The following is a 24396-nucleotide window of genomic DNA, read 5'->3' as shown; positions in this document are numbered from 1 at the left end:
CCCAAAGAGCCCCTGTGCAACACAGTGATTCCTGCTTTTTGCAGGGGGTGCTTTAAATGTGCTTGTTTAAAGTCAAAGCACAATATTAGTGAATAATTACAAAAGTATGTTTTTGTGGCTGTTTAGTACATGTTCATGACTGCAACCCATGACACCCCAAATTCTTTTCCCTAATCCCTAAACTTGGACTTGCAGGGAAAAACGGCCATACTTCTGGATTTGTGATATTACTAAATTCCGTTTCTTGGTGTTCATTTCTGCAGAGCTGAATTTGTGAACCAGAATTACAGTATCTCCATCAATGGATTTCTTTTACACCTAATAAATTCTTTGGCGCACAAAATGTCTGTGAATCCGGCCCAGGGGCATGTATGCACAAATCTAATTCTAATAACAATTTGAGTACATTGTGAAAAATAGGAATGTTTACTTATTTCTCATTGTTCAAAGAGAACTATTTTGTATAGGAATTTGCCAATGTTCTGTTGTCAACATCAGTTTTATTCTTCGAGAGAACTGCGACACACCTCATGTAGATACAGCATGGTCATAAAGTTATACTTTGAACGTAAGTCACATTATGAAAATTACTTCAAAATGTGTGTCAACAAAGTTCCTGTGTGGCTACTTAACGTCTTCAGAGTTAGATATGTTATGTGCCTGAAACTCACTGTGCTTTTGAGGGTAATGTTCATTATATCTTATAAAGTTAGCAAATTATCCTCGTTATGAAGCTAATAAATATGAATTCGACTGCATTATGCACCAAGTGCACATAATCGACTTCCAAGAAACAGCAACTACATTGTCATGATGCAGCTCACATCTAAAAGGTACAGTAAGTCGCGTTTTAATGATCGGACGGATAAAGTGAGGCTGGGACAATGCGCGACCCCCTGCCCACAAGTCCACAGCCCCCTGGGGGTCGCGACCCACTGATTGAAGACTTCTGATCTACTGCTAGATATATGAAGCAATTTTAGGTCACAAATGGCCCGCTTCACGGAATAGCGCTTTGATAAGCGACCACAAAAATGCTTTTTGGTATGTGAAAGCCCAAAGTGCTATTCAGTAACTTGTTACTGAATCGCAGTTTGGGTTTTGTGATTCGGTATTTTGATGGGGCAGCTTAGGGTGTCCCTTCCAAATAACGAATCTGAATGGGATGTCTGAATGTTTTGCAACTGAATTATGGTCACAAAACATTCATAATTTACCACCTCCTTGAAGGAGGTGGTAACCCATTCACAAATGTGAAGGGGTCCTCAGGGGACCCCTTCGCCTTTGAGAATGGGAAACATATATTTTTAAGAGCAGGCAGTGGTCTCAGAGACCACTGCCTACTTTTAAAAAGTGAAACTTCAAAGTTTTGTTTTTTTCTTTTTAAACGCACCCCGTTTTCCTATAAGGAAAATGGGTTACATTAAAAAAATGCTTTATTTAAAAGTAATCACAGACATGGTGGCGTGCTGACCCCAGTGATGGCTGAGGTTCCTAATGGGTCGCAAATTGCGACCTACCTCAAAAATATTCATATTCGTAGGTCTTCGTTTGTGACCCGCTAGGAATCACAAATGATACTCAAAAGAGTTTCGTACATTAGAAATAGCAATTTCCTAATTGAGATTCACAGGAAATTGCAATTAGAAAATCGCTGTCTCTAATCTTAATAAATGTAGCGCATTGTTCTCTAAAATCTACAATCACAGCTGAGATCCTGACTTTTATTTCCTCAGGGGTCTGAAAATGATTGATGGACATAAAGTTTTCAGCACAATGAATGACTCAACAGCAAAACCCCAAAACATCCTCAATCTGCTGAGAACCACACCGACTCCGGCAAAGACCAAGCGCAAATACACTATCCCTCCTTCTTTTAATGCCACATATATTGGAGATGTGTATCCTGAAGAAGATGAATCTTACCGGATCACTGTAAGTCACTATTCAAATGAGTTATTTGATATATTCTAAAATGCAAAGCAAAACACTGTGAGGTACTCATTACTCTTATTTCACTGAAGAGAAGCTTTACAAATGAAAGGGCCAGAAGGAAGGAGTAAAAACTTAGGAGGATTGATCTCATGAGAAAGTGCCACGTGGTAAGGATTAAGAAGACTACAGCCAGGAAATGTTCTTGAAATGTAAATTAAGCATTACCCCTGGTGCCATTACTTCAGGAAATACCCTTGAGGTCTGTTTGAAATATATACTTGTATGTGTCATTGATCTGACAAGCAATGAGTACAAGTCAGATGACATGACAAAAAACACGAATAGCCACATGAAAGTGGTGGGAATTGTGACTATGGGCGATATGTACGAACACTTTTTCCCATAGACACAGAATGGGTAAAAACCTTTGCTACATCTGGCCCTATGTCACTTAAACGTTGCGAAATAAGTGCTGGCAAATATTTTCAAGCTAGATAACTCCTTTGTTTAAATCCATAAAATGTAAAACATTAAATAAAACTAAAAATAAGGGATACTTTATTTTTTCTAAAATATCACTTTGAAAAATAAGAATCAGTAACACATTAAGGGTCTCATCGAGTCATGTTTCACAATAGTAGTAAAGTTGCCCTCAAAGATGTGACTTCTCACAACTAATCCATGACTTTTCAAGGTTCACTCCATGATAGTGCCATTATGTAGAACGTGAATTCATCAGAATATGAGTCGCATGTTTTGTTGAGTGACCCATTAATATATTCATATGAACATTGAAATATTTTTTAACGTGAACAATACATTTCCTAGTCTATAAACAATGTATTTTGTAAGATCTGGAGATATGCTCATATGAGGCACAAATTAGGTTAAATGTGAATACAGAACATAGATGCTCATCTGTGAATGCAGAACGTGCATGTTCTGAATTTTGATACATTTACTATGTATTTTCAGGTTGATTTTCAACTGTAAACACATACAAGCCCCTTTCCAAAGCCTGCATTCACTGGGACTTGCTGGTATTACTGATCTACACTTGATTCCTAAACTGCTACAGGATTCCTCTTCTTAGGATACTTATATTGGTAGCTTTCAGGGCAGCCTAAATTAAGTCAGTGAAAATATGGCAATCAGAGTTGTTGGGTACCTCTGGTGCAGAAAGGTTAGAATCTCTGGTAATAACAACAACAACAAGTGATGGACGGAATGCTGAACATTGTCAAACACTCACCCCCAGTCATAGATGTGGGTTTAATCCATCGTTCTTTTGCTCACCATGCCACCCCAGTTTGGACCCAGCCATATGCAAATCAGTCTTGACCCTGTTCCTCATGGGAACAGTCCAGACCGAAATGCCAAGCCAGGTCCTCACTGGACTGGAAACAAGCATCCTGGGACCGGTTTCAGGGTTTCACCCCTCATCAGCCAGGCTAGCTTGAATCCAGTGGCATGGGAAGCACGGGACCCACGTCTGGGCATACCCTTCCCACATAGGGTGACAAAGCAAAAACAACAAGTGATGGACGGAATGCTGAACATTGTCAAACACTCACCCCCAGTCATAGATCTGGGTTTAATCCATCGTTCTTTTGCTCACCATGCCACCCCAGTTTGGACCCAGCCATATGCAAATCAGTCTTGACCCTGTTCCTCATGGGAACAGTCCAGACCGAACTGCCAAGCCAGGTCCTCACTGGACCGGAAACAAGCATCCTGGGACCGGTTTCGGGGTTTCACCCCTCATCAGCCAGGCTAGCTTGAATCCAGTGGCATGGGAAGCACGGTATCTCTGGTAGCCGGAGGTTTGGGGTAAAATGCTATGAGAGGTTGTCTTTCACATCTAAGCAGTTGAAGGTTTTTGTTCAGTAGGGCAGGCTTTTTGATGTCCTGCATCCTGTTTGGTCTCACAGGCAGTAGCCTCAGAAAATCTTTCTTTCTTTGTGGGAGCGAACAGGATGCAGACTTGCAGTCTGTCCCAGGTGCAATAGACACAAACAACAATTTTTCATAACGTCCACTAGGAAATTCTAGATTCTGTTAGAAAGAAGTGAACAACTTCATTCACCTTCTTCTTTACTCCTAAACCTAGTAGCAACATAAAAAGAACAACTAACTAACAAATCACAAGCCGTGGGAAAAAGTCTTGACAAAAGCAAAACAAAAAATATCTAACCTGGCTAATGAGAAGTTCAATTCACTTTTCTATAGAAAGCAGGTAGCATGTCACAACATAAGTAATTAGTTCAGTCCAAGAAATTAGTAATACCATGTTCATATAGTCTTGTCTACCTTTTCAGATTAAAGGTAGTATAATAGTCACATCTGTGTCTTTAATGTTATGTTATGATTATTTGTATAGAGCACATCTCAAGCAAACAGATATATAGGATCTAGAAAGGAGGGGCTGTCCTGGCTCTGCTCTGACAGAAGCCTAATTGAAATGCTGGGTTTTTCTTGGGAAAACCGAAGACTGAGCTGGTGACTGTGATGTTCATGAGGAGTTTGTTTGAGGCTTTAGGAGCCAAGTACAAAAGAGAGCGTGTCCACCTGCTCTGACTCTTCGGATGCTGGGGATGACGGCAAACAGGCAGGTGGCCAGCCAGAGGTTTCAAGCTGGGGTGTGGAAACTGATGCAGCTGTTAAGGTATCTGGAGCCTGGCTTGTATAGGGTTTGTACATGTGGATGAGGAGCTTGAAGAGTGCACATTTGTGGACGGATAGCCGGTGGAGGTCTTTGAGATGTGTGGAGATGTGCATGCTGGGTGTGAGTTTGAGTATCAGTGTGGCTGCTGCATTTTGCATAAGCTGGAGCCTCCTGGTGACCTCTGCTCTGATGCTAACACAGAGTGCATTGCCTTAGTCCAGTTTGTGGGTGATAAGAGCCGGAGTGACAGTTCTACAGATGTTGAACAAGAATCATTTGAAGATTTTTCTGAGGATCTTGAGGGTGTGGAAGTAGGAGAAGGTAATCTTGTTGATTTGGTTAGTCATAGAGAGTTGGTTGTCCAAAACTATCCCAAGGTTCCTGGCTTGATGGACAGAATGTGTTGGTCTGAGTTCAACTGGCCTCCAGACTGAGGTCGACAGGGAAGTGTCTTTTCTGAAGAGGTAACACCTCTCTCATGTCTGAGCTGAGCTCCAGACAGTTAGTATTCATTGAGCTGGCGACTTTGGACATGTAGGTGGTGAACTTAGGCCAAGTGTTGGGAGTGGTGTAACAGAGGAACAGGAGGAGCTGGATGTTTTTGGAATACAAGATGATGCTTATTCTGCCGTTTCATTTGACGCTGGCAAGCAGTGCCATGTAGGCAATAAACATCATGGGGCTAAGTAAGGATTCTTGTGGCACTCTGCATATCAGGTTGCCAGCAGCAGAGATGTTCAGTGTGAGGTTGACTGTCTCAGTGCATCTGGGGAGGAAGGAACTGGTCCATTGGCAGAGATATGGATATACCAATTTTGAAGAGGCGTTTGATGAGGATGGGGTGGGAGAAGGTATGGAATGTTACAGAGAGGTTAAGCAGGACAAGTGCTGCAGTGTCTCCTCTGTCCATGATCATTTGGATGTCTTCAGTGGTGGTGATGAGGCTGTTCTCAGTGTTGTGACTGGGCCTGAGGCTGGATTGAAAGGGGTTGAAGAGGTGGTTGTTGTTGAGGTGATTAGCCAGTCATTTGTTAACAGGGTTTTCCAGAACCTTAGAGTCTTCAGTTCTGCGGAGGGTTTCTTCAGAAGAGATAGTATGGTGGCATGTTTCCAGGAGTCCAGGATGGTGTTTGTGATGAGGACACCCTTGTGTATCAGGGTGAGCATGAAGCAGATGGGGTCATGTTCTTTGGTGAAGATGAAGTGTACGTAGGAATCCGATGGGGAGCCTGATTTAATAGGAGCGCATGGTCAACATGGATTCTGTTGTGGTTATGGTGAGATTGTAGTTCATTGTGGTTTCTGGGGTGCTTGATTTGTCATATTGGAGGGCAGAAAGGGTGGATGTGTCCAGATGGGGAGCGAAGCTGTGCTAGATGTTGTTTATTATGTCACTAAAGTAATGGGGAAGTTGGATGCAGAGGTCCTGTGATAGGGTGAGGGGTTTGGGGAGCTGGCAGTGGTAAAGGTATGTTCTACACTATGACAAACATTTTATTGCCATTTTTAGAGCTATTGTTAATTTGTTCGGTCAGTGTCAATCGTTTGCTGGATCTGAGTTGGGGATGGTGGAAATGCAGGGCTGATTTGTAGGGGCTTTTATAATTTTTGTCATGGGTGTGACTCCATTGGAATTTACGTTGCAAGCAATGGGGTTTGGTAAGTTTTGGTTCTTCTGTGCACCAGCTCATTGGGGTCTGGTCCTTGGGGTGGCGATAATTTTGAGAGGGTCTCAGGAGTCTGCTCAGGAGGTGATCCAAGCTTTAAAGTTGATGATGGAGTGTGAAAGGTTGTTATGGTGCTGCAGGTAGTGTATTTAAAGCTGTGTAATCCAAGTTTCTTTGGGGATCCTAAATTGGGTGGAACAGCGCACAGGAAGATCTGCAGGTGGCACAGAAGAACACATCTTCAGTATTGGAGGGGGAGGCATGGGGCAGTGAGCAGAGGGTTGTTTGATGATTAGTGCGTGGAGGTTGGATGTTGAGTACTATTTGGGGCTTTGGTTGTAGGACCAGGGTTCCTGGTGCTGGGTGTGGATGGGGTACAGATAGGCGCAGACAGACTTTCCTTTGGTGTGCCAGCAGCAAGCCTGCACTGCAGCTGCCAGAAGGAAGTCAAGGAGTGGAAGGAGATCTGGAGGGCAGTGAATGGGGCCAGGAGGAGCAGGAGCAAGCGGCAGGAAGACAGGTGAGTGTGTGGCATGGCATGGGAGGGCCTCTGAGGGGGGAAGGGAAAGGACGCAAAAAGAAGGAAAGAGAAGGCTACAGAGGAAAAAAGAATACAAAGGAAAAGATGGAAAAAAATAAAGAACTTGGGCAGAAAGATAGACACTGGTAAGACAGAGCAGTCATAGTATTCTATGCCTCAGCTTTTCAACAACTCTAGGACCCATCCTGTCTATCAGCTCAAATCCAACTTCTGACAACCTCCATGAGTAGACCAGTACAGTGCTAACATAAGTTCTGCTTCAAAAACTTTAGTCTTCATACCTCCTCTTATAAATTGGACCCCAAACTGTCATATTTTTGACCCACTTGGCCAAGGTTGGAGGACAGCAAACTTTATGGTATTCTTATCAATATATACAACTGGTTCACTCCATAGCCATGAATTCATGCACATTGAGATAAATGCCCCAATATATCACCAATTGCAACTTCAAACTGGCTGTACTGAGGTTATTCTTTGCCTGAATATGGATAAGGTTACACTCTCCAGTGTGAACACTCTGGAGAATACATCCAAAGCCCATATAGATGATGTTCACAGTATATGATTCACAATGATGCAGCCAACCTAGGAAATAGATATTTATTGTACTGCCTTGACCTGAATATCTGCAACACAATGGCAAACCTGCACACATGGGTTTATCTGAAAGACCCCAGAAGAGATGGAAAACCATAAAATATTCTCCATCTGGGGCATCCTGCATGTAATCGTGGTCAGGTGAGAGGGCCGGGCTTTCTCAACTGACTGTTCCATAAGCTATGCTTTGTTGCAGCAATTTTAGAAGAAAGATCTAACTGTTGATTAAATGAGCTCAAGATTTCCCAATGAGAAGGCCTGTATGTTTAAGCAAACCTGAAAATCCTCTAACATTAATCAATCAGTGTTTGAGTCTCTTCCTAAAGTCATCCAGAGAGGATGATGTCCGGAGGTGGAGAGGGATGCTGTTCCAGAACTTGGCTGTGAGGTAAGAGAAGGAGCAGCCTCTGCTGTGGCTTTGGCAGATGTGCGGTGTCTGCGTGAAGGTGAAGGTAGTAGATCAAAGGTTTGTGGATGGTTAGTGGAAGTTCAGTCTGTGGTTGATGTATGCTCCTATTATGTTGTGGAGGGCTTTCAAGGCGTGTGTAAATATCTTGAATTGACATCTCTCCAGGACGGGGAGCCAGTGGAGGTTCCTGAGTTGTAGGGAGAGGTGGGTCCAATTGGGCAGGTCAAGGATGAGTCTAGTACTTCAGCCGGCTGTTGACTAGGGCTTGAGTGATGGTTTTCCTCATGCTGATGGGGAGCCATTTGAAGATTCTATTGCGTATGAGGAGAGTGTAGAAGTCAACAGAGGAGACTGTGTTGGTCATGGCTCCATGGTGGGCTTACTGTCCAGGATGATGCTGAGGTCTGAGTTCAGTGGGCCACCAGGTGTGGTTTCAAGGGGAAGTGTTGTTGCCAAAGATCAGTACTTGGGTCTTGTCAGTGTTGAGCTTTAGGCAGTAGGCCCTCATCCAGTCAGCAATTTTCTTCATACAGTTGTAGAAATTGGTCTTCATGGTGTCAGGGTCTGCTGAGACAGAGAGAGGATGAGCTGTGTATCTACAGTGTAGGATATGATGTTGAGGTTGTGTGTTCTGACAATATCAGCTAGGGGTGTCATGTAGGTGTTGGAAAGGGTGGGGCTTAGGAATGAGCCTCAAGGGGTGCCGCAGGTGGTGCTCTTGTGTTGCTAAGTGAAAGGGGGTAGGCGGATCCTCTGTGTTCTTCCTGCAAGAGATGATGGAATCCATCTGAGGGTATTTCCCTGGATTCCGATGTGGTGCAGTCTCTTGATGAGTGTGTAGTGGGATACGGTGTTGAATGCCACAGAGATGTTAAGAAGGATCAGGGCCTCTAAAACTCCTCTGTTTAGGAGGATGTGGATTTCATCCTTGGCAGCGATCAGGGCAGTCTCGGTTCTGTGGTTGGCAGAGATACCAGATTGGGAGGCATTGAGCAGTTTGTTTCTGTCCAGGTGTCCAGTGAGCTGCTGGTTGATGTCCTTCTCGAGAACATTGGCAGAGAAAGTGAGCAACGAGATGAGGGAATAGGTCTGGAGTTTGCTGGGGTCTGCAGAGAGTTTCTTGAGGACAGGTCTGGCTTCAGTGTGTTTCCAGGCATCGGGGACTGTGGCTGTGGCAATGGTTGTGTTGAGGATGGCGGTGAGTTGGTCACTGATGTCTCTGCCTCTGAGGTTAAAGAGGTTGTGGGGGGGCAAAGGTCAGTGGCTGCCCCTGAGTGGATGGAGTTCATGATGGCTGTGGTATTCCGAAGGGTGAGCAGTCCCCATGTGGAACGTGGGTTGCTTCCATTGGGGTGAAGGTCATGTGGAGGTTCATGGGTTGTGGCTTGAAGTTCTTCTAAGTGGTGGATATCTTGTCGTGAAAGTGGTCAGCTAGGTTGTCGCAGATTTCCTGTGAGGGAAGGATGGTGTTCTCGATAGCCGTAGGGCAGGAGAACTCTCTGAAGATGCTGAAGAGCTCCTTGGAGTGGCTGGTGATTGCTTTGATGCAGTTTCCTATGGCATTGTTTTTTATTTATTTGAGTGGGTAGTATTTGTTGAGGGCTGACTTGAAGATGGCATGGTCTGTAGCATCTTTGCTTGTGTGCCATCCTCTCTCTGCTTGTTTGCAGTTGCTTTTCATTGCTCTGAGTTCTGGTGTGCTCCAATTGGCTTGTTTTGTGGAACTGGGGGTTTTAGCAGGTTTGATGGGGCAACTCGGTCAGCTGTGTGGGTGAACCAAGCCAACATGTGTCAAGAGATGGAGAAGATGAAGGGGATCTGATAGTAGAACCAGAGTCTGGCAAAGACAGACTGGATAATCTGTAGAAAGGAAACCACACATGTGCCTCTGCATTTAAAACCAATCCCTGGCTGCTAGATTTCTAAGACTGAACTGAAGGGTTGCCCAGGGTTGAACAGCTATCCCCTCAATTTTGAAGAACAAAAACATAGCCCCCACATGAATCCTGAACAAAGCCTGATAAATTTCAGAACTAAGGGCAATCCAAACATGATGCTCATCAGAGTTACACAATGTATAGGTTTTCAGGGGTAATGGGTAACGGAAAGACTAAAATGGGTTTCTATGGTGCAAAGTTGATTGAGCACCTAGGCTTAGAACTTTACAAGCCGCAGAAGTCAGTGACCGAACCATTCCATGGCCTAAAGAAGATGAGTGAAGCAGCCACTCACTGGCCAGGAGAATAGCATCAGATGTACCATTCTCAGACACAAATCAGGGTTGTGCAATTTCCACATCATTTGGTTTGCAAATGGCAAGACAATTTTCCATTCTTAAAACAGGGATGTGCAATTTGCACATGAGGTTCTAACATTAGTTTTATCCTTTGTTATGGGTAGTGGGAAATCCAAGACCTCCACAGCTTTGCATAGAGTCAGTAAAAGATGAAATATCTTCTGAAGGATGATAATTTAAGATCAAACTGAGACTCCCATCCACGTGTTTTACAAATTGTGTGACTGGAACCTCCTAAGGCTGTGAAAAGGAGAAGGCACAAAACACCTTATTTATGGCATTTATCATAAAATTATTAAATGCCTTCCCAAACCACATACCAGAGTAAGCAGAGGATCTAAATAGCAGGTTGGGTGCCTGAGGCTCTAGGGTTGAGATTGCAGGGCTTGAGGAGACACAGCACCAGAATCAGCCCTAAACATGTAGTCAAATTGAGCAGGGCTATTGAAATGGGATTATGTAACTGTTCAGAGATCTGGAAACTGATATAATTGTGACTCTACATGTTTTGTAAAACCACCTGAGCTTATATGTATCAAACACTGAAGTGTTCTTCACTTTTTATTTCCATCCTAAGGCTCAGTATTTAGTTTGTAAAAGAATATGGTCCCTGAACTGGGTACGCCAGAGAGCCATGCACAAAGTTGGTTGCCTAATTGATGTGCTCTCTCAGTCCGAAAGATAAAGCTGCTCAGATTAGGCTTCAACATTGATCATCAACGATGAATATTGATTGATTCGAACATGACAATGGATTGCAGACATTGGTGTGAAGATTGAGAGAGTTTGACTCCCATGACCCCATGAAATCGTCTGGTGACGGGTGAGGCCGGCAGCACAGCCCAAAAGCAGTTAGACAGTTAGCCTGTCTTACATAGGATGGTGGAGTTGGCCTAGCGGGGTGAATATAAATTGTCTGTAAGTGATATCACCCATCGCAGCTGGTGACTGACGAGTGGTGGCTTGAGGGAATTTCTGTGGAGAAGATGGTAAAACTTTCCTGTTCATTGGTGAGTGGGCCTTGGCCAGCCACGCCACACTGTTCAAGGATTACAGAGGGTGTGACAATGGCAGGCAGAGCAGCTTGAGGCTCCACAGTGGTGGTGTGGTCGATGTCCATTGGGCCTGATTGAGCAAATACCAACCTGACAGTGCTGTGTGCAGTAGTAAAGCAAGTTTAACCAAAGGGGACAATAACATCTGTGCTGCCACTGCAACTTAAATTTCTCTGCAGGCCTGTCATTCTGTCTGAAAATCATATGCAAGGGGTGCTTGTGGCCTATTGGGGCCCGGTGGTACTGTCAGGTGTGTGTCAGCGTCGTTGTTCCCAGAGCATGCAGTTGGAAAATTCACTTTTGCTATAGGCTGGCTGAGGAATGATATGGCTGGCCTGTTAGTAGCTGGGTGAGGCTGTCTGGTACTGGACCACACAACATTTGGATTTGTGATCCCGGGGGTCTTTAGAAGAACCCATATGGATGGCACCCACCGCAAGTACTTACATAGATAGGAGAGCAAAACGCTACATTTCATCTGCTGATGCATAGGAGGACAGATACGATACAGCAGTGACTCGTGTGGCACAGAGTAAGGTGAATGATGTTGCCCTGACTCATACCATTCAGGGGACTGATTATACGTGTTGCATGGGGACTGTTATCACTGATGGGGGACAGAAGGGGACAGCCCAGTATCCGCCACCCTCGGGGCCCGGAGGACGTAAAGGGCACCAGTTTAGGCTCACTTTGACAATAGTGGCTTCATCATAAAATGAGGGGTCCTTCAAACCCACATAGCTCTATAATATCAGAATCAGGGATTGGTAGTACTCACACATGTCACGTTATCAAAATGAGCGAGGCAGATCAAAAGCAAGTAAAGTAAAGGAATAATCACAACTTCACTCACGGAAATGAAATAAATTTTATGATCAAGATCATCATCTCACTATGTGGAGTGACTGGCTAAGCAGGTGACTTGATTGATAGAAAGGAAGAATAATCACTACCTCACTCAAGAAAATGAATTACATTTTATGATCAATAGACTCTAAGATCAATCATCTCACTATGTGGATGGCCACTCCAGGAGGATTTCAGGTGTGGAGAATACCACCCAGGACTCTGTTTATAAACTAGCTGCACTTTTCCAGGAGCTTCACTGATAAAACTAAAAAAGTGATGATATTAAAGGTAGACTGCACTGGAATAACATGAGAAATACTGGGGTGACCAAGTCTGAACAAATTTTCAATATGGAGACCAGCATTGAAACAATGTTGATTGCACTGTTTGGCAGAGAGGCCTTCTCATTTCTGATTATAGTGGAAATTCCATATAGATCCTTGATGGCAAAGCCCTATCTGGGGCAGACTCCCAGACCAGTAATAGAACAGTTACTGAATTACAGGGGACAAAGAGGCAATCTTAGGACTTAATAAGGTCAACCAGTTCTCCAATTCAACGGATTACAGGTGGCATTCCACCCAGATTTCACCCCACTTGTGCAAGAAGATAGAAGGACATATCTGGAAACAAAGAGGCAACTGCATCAATTCTTCATTAAATATTTGGTTTATTTAATGATGTTCCGGATGTATGTTTAATGTTTGGAAAATGTTGGTTAAATGACCGATTGCATTGTTCATTCAGCATTGTTGATATCTTGGTATGTATAGATGCAAATCTGGTTCAAAACAATTCAGGTCTATTAAGTTTTCAATGTGTTGATCACAGACATCATTGTTTTCATCTTGTTGATTATAACACAGAGCGACATAGTGGAACCAATTGTCTATCCAGTAATCCCTCCTCCACGTACTGAGCACACTGTTGGTGGTTATGAATAATACCAGTTTTGTTTTGTTATTTCTTTTGTATAGGGTGGAATCATCTGCTGAAAGTTGGGGTTGACATTGGTAGTGAGAGGGGGAGGAGTTACCACAGGCACAGATCTGCACAATCGCTCACCTGCCTGACAGGACACAACGCTGTATAATACTAGAGGGTAATTTGGGCATTATTTAACTGATGCACGCATCTACCACCAAGCTTACATTGATTAGCTGGAGTATCTAAGGGGTCAATATCCCTCATAAAGCTCATCAAGTACTGGCTTATTTTGATCCCCATGGGGCAAAGATAGATTTTTGGTAAGACGCATGCTCCAACAGATTATTTGCATCCTACTCCCCCATCTAGAGGAGTGGCTATATTAATAAAGAAAACAGTGAATTTCACTCGTTGGGTGAGGCTGTCACAAGTTAGGTGGGTGTCAGTGGTTGGGCAAATTGACGCATTACCACTTGTATTACTTAATATATATGCTCCCAATGTTGACTGTCCTGATTTTTTTAACAACTTAATGACCATGTGTCATGTGTTTTTGTGCTGTGGAGAGAAGATTTCAATCTGGCTCTTTCAAAACAGCTTGATAGATCAACCGAGTTCTATCAAACGGCCTCACTAGCGAACAAGACATTAAATAAAATAATATAACTGTATGAGCTGATGGATGTATGGAGGGTGTGGTCTCCTACAACACCAGATTACACCTTCCACTCTTCAGGCCGCGATGCCAGTTCCTGTATTGTCTACTCGCTGACATCACAGCATCTGATCATCTAGTGGCAGGGGCTACAATATTACCATGGTCCTTGTAGGAACATTCCACAAGGACCTGATACTAAGGGGGTGATTCCAACTTTGACGGGCGGCGGAGGCCGCCCACCAAAGTTCCCCCAACAGAATACCGCTACGCGGTCAGAAGACCACCGCTGTAATTCTGTGTTTCCCGCTGGGCTGGCGGGCGACCGCCAGAAGGCGGCCCGCCAGCCCAGCGGGAAACCCCTTCCCACGAGGAAGCCGGCTCCGAATGGAGCCGGCGGAGTGGGAAGGGTGCGACGGGTGCAGTTGCACCCGTCGCGATTTTCAGTGTCTGCATGGCAGACACTGAAAATCTTTGTGGGGCCCCCAGGGGCCCCACAACATCCCTCACAGCCATCCTGTTCCTGGCGGTCAAAACTGCCAGGAACAGGATGGCGGTGAGGGGGTCGGAATCCCCATGGCGGCGCAGCAAGCTGCGCCGCCATGGAGGATTCCTCAGGGCAGCAGAAAACCGGCGGGACACCGCCGGTTTTCCCTTTCTGACCGCGGCCATACCGCTGCGGTCAGAATGCCCTTGGGAGCACCGCCAGCCTGTTGGCGGTGCTCCCGCGGTCGTTGACCCTGGCGGTCAAAGACCGCCAGGGTCAGAATGACCCCCTAAATATTCCCAACACTCTACACAGGACCAGACATTAGTGGCTGGGGGTTGGGGTAATGAGTTCCATGACCCATTCTTCAAGGTAAAAATAACAATAACAGATGATCAGTTCTGGAAAGCAGAAACCTTAGGGAAGCATTTAAGGCATATATACTGGGTATATGTATTTCCAAAAGGTTGAGAATCATTAAATCCCTAAGAACCCAATTAGACATGCTGGAGAGAGATATTAAGGGGTTAGTAAAAATATGAAACCCACAAAAACCCAACTACTCTGCTAGGTTAGAAAGAGTTCCCTGAAATAGTCTGAGAAGTACTTTGCATAGGAAACCATACTAGACCTAGGTCATTTGGTAACAGTAATTGCCCAGCAGAATGCTGGCCTGGGTGTTGAAGGCCACCAAGAATGAGGGGTGGGCTTCAGCTCTACATTAAATGGGCAGTTCCTACTCAGTGCTAGAAACTGGGTTTCTGGTTGGCAGAGGTTTGAACCCTGCATAAGCAGGACCCACAATCCTAGTCAGGGTAAGTCAGACACCTACCCTAAATTAACCTGTGCTCATCCTCTGGTAGCTGGCATGGAGCAGGCAGGCTTAACTTAAGTTGCAATGTGTTAAGTATTTGTGCAACATTTCCAACAGTAGAGCAGGGAAAACACCACAGAAAATGCACCACACCTGATTAGAAAAATATTTTTCTTAATGAACAAACAAGACCACAATTAAAAATTCCAATGAGTAGAAGTCAAGACATTCATTTTTATAGAATAAAGTTAGTTGTAGTGCTTAGAAACATAAAGCACCAAACGGGGCTATCTGGCCACGCTAGACCCTGTTAAATCCAAATGTTCAGGCCAACTGTGATGGAACGCTGGCCAGATACAGTCCCAGACAAGTCCCGCTGAAGTTTTGCCTTCTCAGGAATTGGGCCACGAGTCCTGTTCGCGGAGAAGTAGTTTGCCGTGAGCAAGGAGAGAGGCACTTGTGGTGGTCCGCAGGCGGGAAGAGTCGGCTGGGTGCTGAGGACGGGTGAGCTGGAGCCTCAGGGTCACAAGCAGTGATGTGTGCTATGCAAAGAGATGAACTTGCTGCAGCTCAAACTGATTCTTCAGGCAAGAGACATGGTTCCGGAGTGAACGGGCCCGTTTGCAGTCACGAAGAGCCCAAAAGCTTAATTCCTGGAGCCCATAAAACATTTCCAAGGGCCCAGGACAAGAGAGGAATCTCTACCAGGTCCAGGAGCTGTGGAGAGCCTGCTATGACCTTGAGGCTCAGATAGGAGTACAGCAGACTTGCCCTTGGAGTTACTCTGGGGTCTTGGGTTCAAGGTGGAGGGTTACAGGTCCAGTTCTTCCTCAGGCAAGAGGGCAAAAGGTCAGCACAGCAACAAATCAGTTCTTCCTCAGCAGCAGTCCATAAAAGAAGAAGCCCTTGTCACAGAACAGCAGTCTTTCATTCTGGCAGAGTATCCACAGGTCCAGACCTGTACTCAGGTGGTAGGTTCAGAAGTCCAGTTCTTATACCCAGTGGTGCCTTAGAAGTGGGGAAGACTTCTAAGAAGGGATTTGAAGTGAGTAGAGGTTCTCCCTTTCTGTTGTGGCTCCAGACTCATTACAAAGGAGTATGTAACCCTTTGTGTGGAGACAGGACCTGATCCCGTCCCTGATGGCCCGTCATCACACCTAACCTCCCCTTTGAGTGTGGTTGTCTAGAGGGAATGCACAAGTCCAGCTGCCACCCCACCCCACCCAGATGTGCATTGAAGACAGGCTGCATGCACACAGGGCTAAGAGCAGGAAAATTCCCACTTTCTAAAAGTTGCATTTTCAAAATTGTAATAACTAATCCGACTTTCCATCAAAAAGTGTGAGAGGAGGCCTCTTTTTGCATGGTTAGCTCCCACTTTTTGCCTGATGTTGATGTGTTCTAGAAGTTGGTAGTGCCCAGGGCCCCTGCTAAACAGGTTCCCTGGGCCAGATCTCTTTCCCTAAAACTGTTGTGAAGCTTAGCAGAATTGGTTGTACTCTTAAATACCCCATGTAAGTCCCTAGTAACTGGGTACCCCAGTACCCAGGGCAAGAGATACGTAAGATTTGGCCCCTGGGGGCAGCAGCACTGATTGTGCCACACCCAAGGGCCCTGCACCAAGATGCACTCAGAATTGCCGTTGCAGGCTGAGTCTACTGGGGCACCCCTAAAAGGATAAACTCGACATGGCACACTGTGTGTCCTGTCCACCATACACTGCATATGTTATGGGTAAATCACCCCTCTAGCAGGCCTTTCACCCCTAAGGCAGGGTGCACCACATGATATGCCCCCACTGTGTCCTTGCTAAACCTGGGACATAGTGAGTAAGCAGTGCAGCCATCTTAATGTATGTACTGGGCACTGGTCAGCCACGAGTTCCCCAGCTACATAATGGCCACTTTGCACCCTGGGTTATTTGGTATCAAACAACTCAGAATATTAAATCAAAACTGATACCAGTGTTGGATTTAACCTTAAATGTACACAAGGGCCACCTTAGAGGTGCCCCCTGCAAAAGCTAACCCTAACTGGCAGAGTTGCTGGCTGGTTCCATCCAGCTGCCACTCCAGACAGCCAATGTACAAACCTGGGGGAGAGCCCTGGCTCTCTGGTTTGTAAGACAATGCCCTTCCTGGATAGAGGAGCTAACTCCCCCTCCCTTAAGAATGTGCAACACCCTGGCGGTGAGCTTCAAAGGGCTACAGCCCCTGAAACTCGAGCCCCCATGCCTGCTGCTAGAAACAGTGGGCTTCCCCCTTTGCAAACCTCTGCTTTTGGTGGGAGCAAAGGCAGGAAACCAGACAAAGGGAAGGAGGAGTGGCTTCACTGAGCACGCACCACCCTTAAGGGCTTGCATGCGAAGTGGACTCGTTGATTCAGTTTTCTCCATCTTGGAATGGAGCGAAACAGCTAATGAGGCTCAGGGAAGTGACCCTTCCCACAGGAAGTAGTCACTGTAGTGGGTGTAGCCACCCAAGGGTAAGTGCCCCATTGGACACTACCAGGTTCCCCCTAAAACACCCACTAAATTCAGTATTTAGTGGGCTCCCCTAGACCAAGATTTTGTTTTTGAAAATGAATCGAAGAAGATCCCAAGAAGACAAGAAAACCAGCACCAGAGAAACTGCCAGGATGAGAACTGAGGATCTGCTGCACCAGAAGAGGCGCCAAGACCCCTGCTTGCTGCACCAGAGTCCCGACAATCATGACAGTGGAGGAGCTGAACACTGGACCGACTAAAAGAAACCCAGGGGACCTCCAGGCTTCAAGGATCACCCCCAGATCTCCCTCCTGAGTGAAGACATCACTAGAAAAAAGCAAGTAAACTGCGAAAGACCAAGAAACTAGTAAAGGACACTTCACTGAGTCACTGATATCTTCGCAACCGGAAGTCACAGCTGGACCCAACGACACACAGAAAACAATCCAGAAGCGCAAGCCAACTGTACCGAGTTTGGTGGCGCTGCGACCCCTGGTGGCCAAGATAAAGCAATACCCTGGATCCTGTTCAGCTAACGTGAGACCAGGAGAAAACCAGCTCACCCAGAGCTAACAAAGGATCAGGAGGAAGCCCCAGTCGAGGGACTTCAGGAACACCATGGACCTCCAACCAGAGGTCCCCCGTTGTCCTGCAAGGTACACCCAATTGGACTTACCTCAAGCTCCAGGGGACTCTGTTGCGCACAGCATCCAAGACCTCTAAAACGCCCTGCACCTAGCCGCCCTAGGCCTTGCATCATGGGATCTTCTGTGTGCCCCGGGTCCCCAACCCCTTGTGACCTCGACAGCCAAAGGGGACCCCCAGGCACCACTTCGTAATATCAAACCAGCTCCTTTTCCAAGTGGCCCATCTGGGTGTCCCTTTGCCTGCGCTAAGAACTTTGCCAACTCTTCTCCCGCCGAAACCGGGAGTTGCCCGAAGCTCTCCACCTGCCACAAGGTGCCCAGTGACCTCTGCGACCATCCTGCAAAAGAAGAGACTGGTAACTCAACCGTACGATTGTTAATGCATTTTTAAAAGTGACTGCCTATTGATTCCAATGGTGCCTAATTACTCACAGAAAGACTAACTTTGCTAAAACTTTAAAAAGTCATAACAAGAAAAATACTGAGCACATCTCCTGGATTAGCCTAACTGCTCGACCAGCTACCTTAAAAATTAGAGCATTGGGTGGTCTGATTTTTCCCCCTGAAAACTAACATGGTTGTGCGGACCCTCTGCTTTGTTTTTGTACACTACGTAGAGGGCCAGCCTCCAACAAATAGTGGTTCAATGATGCCAACACACTGGTGCATGTTAGGGATGAAAGAATGATGAGGTGAATGTGGTAGAGACGAGTTGGTCGTGGTGGAGGATTGCGGGTCAGATGGAACTGTACATGCCATATTCCCTCTATTGTTGATTGAGGATAATTTGCTACTGTCCCCACTCCTTGAAAGCTCATTAATAAGATTGTTGAGATCTCTAAACATCAAAGTTTTGGGTGATCTATTTTCAGACAGCTCATTCATAAGCCTGCTGCCATTCGAAGATGAGATTTCAGAGCTGACAATAGTGTTATAATATAGACTGCGTCCCAAAGCTAGATCAATTCATCCTCCAATGGTATTGGATGCTTTATCTAACATGATCTAAAGAGAGCATACGGGTAGCACAATATCCTACATGCATGGGGAAACACTAAATGCCATGACAATGCCAGACTACGGTTTAAGGAGAGAATGTGAGACAGAACTGGAGACCGAACTTTTACATACATGTTGGAGGGATTGTTGCACCTAGATTAAGGATATACCCTTCAATTACAGGCCTAAACTGTAACATTTTACATTTCGACTTCATTAGTATTACACATCAGAGCATAAACCTCAATTCACGGCAGGGAGTATAGTAAAGTACAAAAAAGTAAGCCAATCAATGCTGCTTTTTTGCACGTAGCATGCTTTTACCCAGGGATGTTGATTTTCTGTGAGAAGATATTTACAACTATGATGCTGTTAGCGTGTCCGACCTTAATAAGTAAATTTACAGGGGGACACAAATAGGTTAATTAACCTTTTGACTCTCAATTAAGAAGTTCTCACCATAGCTTCAGTACAGGAATCGATAATCAATACACAATAATCAACAAAATCAATAATCAATGGAGTCAGTAATTGTGACGCACCATGACTTTTCAGTCATGAATAACCACACTTTTAGTAAAGTTTAGAATATTTATTTCCCTATATTAACAATGCTAAGGTCATGTAGATTAATCTCAAAATCAAATGAAACACATCTAGAAAACACACAAGTTGTCCAAAGCGGCGTAAGAAACGCAATCTAATCAAAGCTTTAACTACAACACATTATAAAGTTACAGTACAAATCAGTAGCAGAGTCAGCTGCGTCAACGTTATGGTTTACATTAAATTCAGCAGAGTAGTTCATCAAGCATTAGTCCCTGTTATCATAATTCAATTAGTGAGAATGCTTAACTAACTTCAGTTTGGCATCAGCATGTTGGGCTTCATGCAAAACAATTTAGTAGTAACAATTTGAAAAAAACATCTAACTATGGTTCTATCAAAACAGAGTAGTTGGTACCTAGAAAGGAAAAGCAAAAATGCATAGTAATCACAGTTTATCGCATTATACCTAGCGTCGGTATGGATCAGCAAAGCAGAATCAGTCTTCGTCCTCAGGACATCAGTCAATCAGCAAGGCATCAGGCTCTCGGTCAGGAATATGAGCCCAATAAACCAGAATATCGGAATGAATCTCTCTCTCTTTTATAAGTCTGGATCTCTCCCTCTCCTAAAGTTCGGAAGTCTCTTCCTTCATTTGCGTTGTTATATCTAAGTCACCTAAACTATCCCCTAATTCCCTATTGGTCAGTTAATCGTACGTTTACTCTCTGTCCAATAAAAGTTCTATACCAAATCTACGAATTCTAATATTTCTCTGTTCTCATATTGTTGATTGGTTCGTCTTGCGATGTCTTTATTATCTGGCTTGTCAGGTAGCAATATTGTTGCAGCTTCCACTCTAGTAAGTATCTTCATTGTTCATGGCCTGGGAAAGTCAGTCTCACACACATTACACATAAAATGTTGCATTAGCAAGAACATCATCTCCTAACAGTCGGTTCTCACAAAAAACTTCCGTTATAAGCACATTTAAACAATACAATGGCCGTTTCACAGTTTAATTCACTTGGTCAGCATTTTTATTAAACGCTAAGAAATACAGCTTCTGCATGAGGCCTGGCAAAATAGGCCAAGACACTTGCTAAGTTAAGGCCTACAATTAATAAAGCTAAAGCATACTTCATAACCCTTAATATTACATTTTACTGCATTAATCTAATATATATTCAATATTTCATAAGTATTAATCATTGTTTAGTACACTTCATTAACATTGGTGGCCATTCTTCGTGGTCACATTTTCACATGCGTGCAGTAATTTTCTACGTTATTTCATTTTCTACGTGAACTCAGTATTCAAAATACATGAACTCATTAATAATTTGTATTACTACACCTGCACTAGCAATCCCTCCTCTGATGACTAAGTATGTCATCACACTAACTATTACCCACAGTTTTTCATCTGTTAAATTTCTCTTAATTTCATCCCTTCGTAATTTTGGTTTCCCCTTGAATTTTTTCTGTAAAAGTTTTCCCTGTACTTTTCTTCCGTCCTCTGACTATTCTTTGACTTTTTCAACTTAATCCTTTTACATAATTTGCATAATCCCCATATCAACAATTAACAAACCACAAAAATTAATATCCCTTGCAGTATTTTCAATAGAACCCCATTCCAAATGTTGCTGAGCCAATTTCCCACTGACACAAACCCTTTGCCAACCTTTTCCCAAACACCTGGTTCAATTCATTCAAATCAGCACTTGCATTAGTCAGATTAGTAAGTAAGTCTCTCATCTCTTTACTGTTATCTGGAATATACGAACAGCAATGCCTAGAATGAATCATTCTACAGACTCCACCATCCTTCGCTAAAAGAATGTCTAAAGCAAGACGATTTTGAAGAGTCATCGCTCTATTAGAAGCTAATTCAGTATCTATCAGGAGAATGACCCCTGAAAATTTTGTCAGCATGTTATCCACAATAGTAGACAACTTTTGAATCTTTATCGAACTCAGAATGACTCCCACTGAAGGAATCACCGCTCCCAATATATCTCCCACTATAGCAGAAGAGGACTACCTCCTCTGTCTCTCATGATGTAATTCAGTCACTTTTGGAAACTTTTTCAAATCTTCCATTTGATAAATCTTTGGGAAACTATTCCCAAATAACATGTCCCATACCATCCTCTTGGAAGACGGTAATAAGCATTAAGTCCACAAATATAGTATATCCCGGAATTGCAGAGTTCTGTCCATTCAACATAAGTGTCCATTTACTTTGAAATAAAAACACATGCCTGCATTCACTCGTGCCCACAAATAAAGCGTCTGTGCGCGATTTAGACCTATATATACAAAGCTTCCCTACGTGTTGTGCATGTAAAGCTAACTTTCCTTACGTTTTAATTGCACTACAAGCATAATCATTCTTGTAAGTCCTTTTCTCTAAGCCTTTTTCTAATTTCTTCTTTAATACCTTTCTTTTGTCATCTGTGTGATTTAAGAAGCTCTTTTCTAATGGTGTAAGCAAGCATGTCAAATTATTTCTATGCGCCTAAGCTGTGCCAAACGTTAACATAGGTTCAAAGAAACCTCTAACTAATAGTATGTCATTATCCTTAGATACTCTACTCAAATACCTAATTATAGGGACAAACGAAAACAAAACATCATGGTTCGAACAGAAGTATTGAATGTACTCCTGGTTGTAAAACTGTGTTAGTAACAGACTGTACATTAAAGGTAAGCTATGATATATGACTCCTTCTTCGACTGATGAAGGGATCTGCGTAAACACAAAACAAATATTCACATCCATTGTCTCAACTCACTCAATAAGCGATACAAAACGTTAGAAGAAAGTTCTCCCTGCGCATTAGTATATTCCTGTAAATATTTCTCATCTAACTTAAACTTTTCTAATGCCGTTAGTGCAGTAGTCATCTCAAAAGCAGAAGTATTGTTGGCTTTTCTCGTCTCAAGAACAGACATACCCACAATCAACACCACCAACAATATCCCACACAAATTCACCAAACTAATGCTCATATATTTACAACGCCTAGCATCTCTACCTTCTTGAGTAATGTCAGCCATGATCTGTAAAGAATTAGAAAGCAGAAGAAATTTAGAAAACTTGCAGCAAAAATAAAAAATAGACAACTCTTCTTCCAGCAGTTCAGTTTCACTTCCAGGAGGTCTTGTCAAAATCGGTTAGCAGCTGTGTCAAAATCAGGTTTCAAAAGTCAAATCAGGTGATCAATGTCTCTTCTGGTTACTTCAACAGTCTTTTTCTCAGATTGTTTTACCAGTTCAGTTCATTAGCTTCTTTCATGTGCCAAAATACTGACCCGGAACTTCTCTAACAAAACAAAAAGATGAATACTCTTGCTGCCATTCGTTAGTAGTTGCATACGCCCATTCAGGACCTGCGTATCTTCGACTTGCTATTCTCTTTCCCTTCAATTTTCGATCACCACTCAGCTCTCTTTCACTTATCTACTTCTTCCTCAATTGTTGGTTCAACAACCATTTCTTTCCTTTTCTCTACCTTTGATTCTGGCCACTTATCTCCTTTCAGTTAGCCCTCTGTCATTATTCTCTTCAGGACTGAACTTGAACCTTTTCCTTCTTCTGTGGTGTTTTCTTTTGACGGACCTCCAACCGGTTCAGGAGGAGTCGGATCACTTTGACTTTGATGCACCTCAACTCCTTCCCCTTCTGGGTCTGACAATTGCTCTGTTGATCTTTCAAGATCGCCTGCATCAGGGAAAGCTCTTCTCTGACTATTCTCCCCTGCTGCTTTCATTGAGATAGGTTCTCCAATAGCTTCCTAGAGGTCTCCTCCTTTGTCTCTCACAGGAATGACTGAACCATCCTCAACAACCCTTCTTCATGACCCAGTGGACATGCCACCTTTTTCATGTGACTTGCGTGAATCCAGTTCGGAATTCCAGCACACTTCACAGCAGTAGTAGTTGTTAAGACCACTTGGTCGGGTCCCTTCCAACGAGGCTCCAAACACATCTTTCTCACGTGCTTTCAGGTGACAACCCAGTCCCCAGGTCTCAGTTTGTGCCTTGGGTCATGGATCGGTGGCAGTGCAGTGGCCTCCACCTGCTAAGAAAAAGAGCGGACTACATCAGCCAGACCATTGCAGTAATCCAACACCATATCATCTGTAATGTTGACAAGTGCATTTCCTGGCACCACTGGATCTCATGGGGCGACAATCCTGTCTTCTTGTCAGGTGTTTTTCTCATTGACATCAACACTAAAGGCAATGCGTCAGGCCATTTTAAATTTGTAGCCGCACACATCTTTGCACATCTCGACTTCAATGTACCATTCATCTATTCCACTACTCCTGATGCTTCAGGGCGGTAACTACAAAGCATCTTCTGCTCAATATTCAATGCTGCACACAGTAATTTAATTACTTCATTGTTCAAGTGACTTCCCCTATCTGATTCTAAAGAGATCGGAAACCCGAAAACCGGTATCAGTTCCCTAAGCAGTAGTTTCTCCACTGTGAGACTATCATTTCTTCATGCAGGGTACGCTTCAGTCCAGTGACTAAAGATGCATACAATCACCAACACCTATCTCAAACCCCCACACACAGGCATCTCAATAAAATCAATTTGCATTCTGCTGAATGGACCTCCTGCTCTTCCAATGTGGCTCAAAATAACCACTGTTGGCAAATAACACAAAGATGGCAAACTGCTTCACAACTTGTCTAAATTTTGGATTGAACAAATCATGTTTGAACAGATGAACCATGGCATCCCTCCAAATATGTGCTTGACCATGATAGTACCTTGCCATTTAAGATAAGAAGCTGTTC

General features: G+C 44.0%; 1 protein-coding gene across 3 annotated transcripts in view; it reads left to right on the top strand.

Annotated features, from left to right (window-relative positions):
• LOC138245813 (alpha-N-acetylgalactosaminide alpha-2,6-sialyltransferase 2-like) overlaps positions 1–24396 on the top strand; it is a 577537-nt gene that overhangs the window by 194993 nt on the left and 358148 nt on the right. For all 3 annotated transcript variants that reach the window (XM_069199748.1, XM_069199746.1, XM_069199747.1), the window contains exon 2: positions 1737–1935. In XM_069199748.1, the coding sequence (XP_069055849.1) occupies positions 1737–1935 (199 nt within the window). The remainder of the gene's footprint in view (positions 1–1736; positions 1936–24396) is intronic.

The sequence above is a fragment of the Pleurodeles waltl genome, chromosome 7 (assembly GCF_031143425.1).
Source record: "Pleurodeles waltl isolate 20211129_DDA chromosome 7, aPleWal1.hap1.20221129, whole genome shotgun sequence".
Classification (NCBI taxonomy): Eukaryota; Metazoa; Chordata; class Amphibia; order Caudata; family Salamandridae; genus Pleurodeles; species Pleurodeles waltl.
The sequence above is the reverse complement of the archived record's forward strand: the minus strand, read 5'-3'. Positions and strand labels throughout refer to the sequence as shown.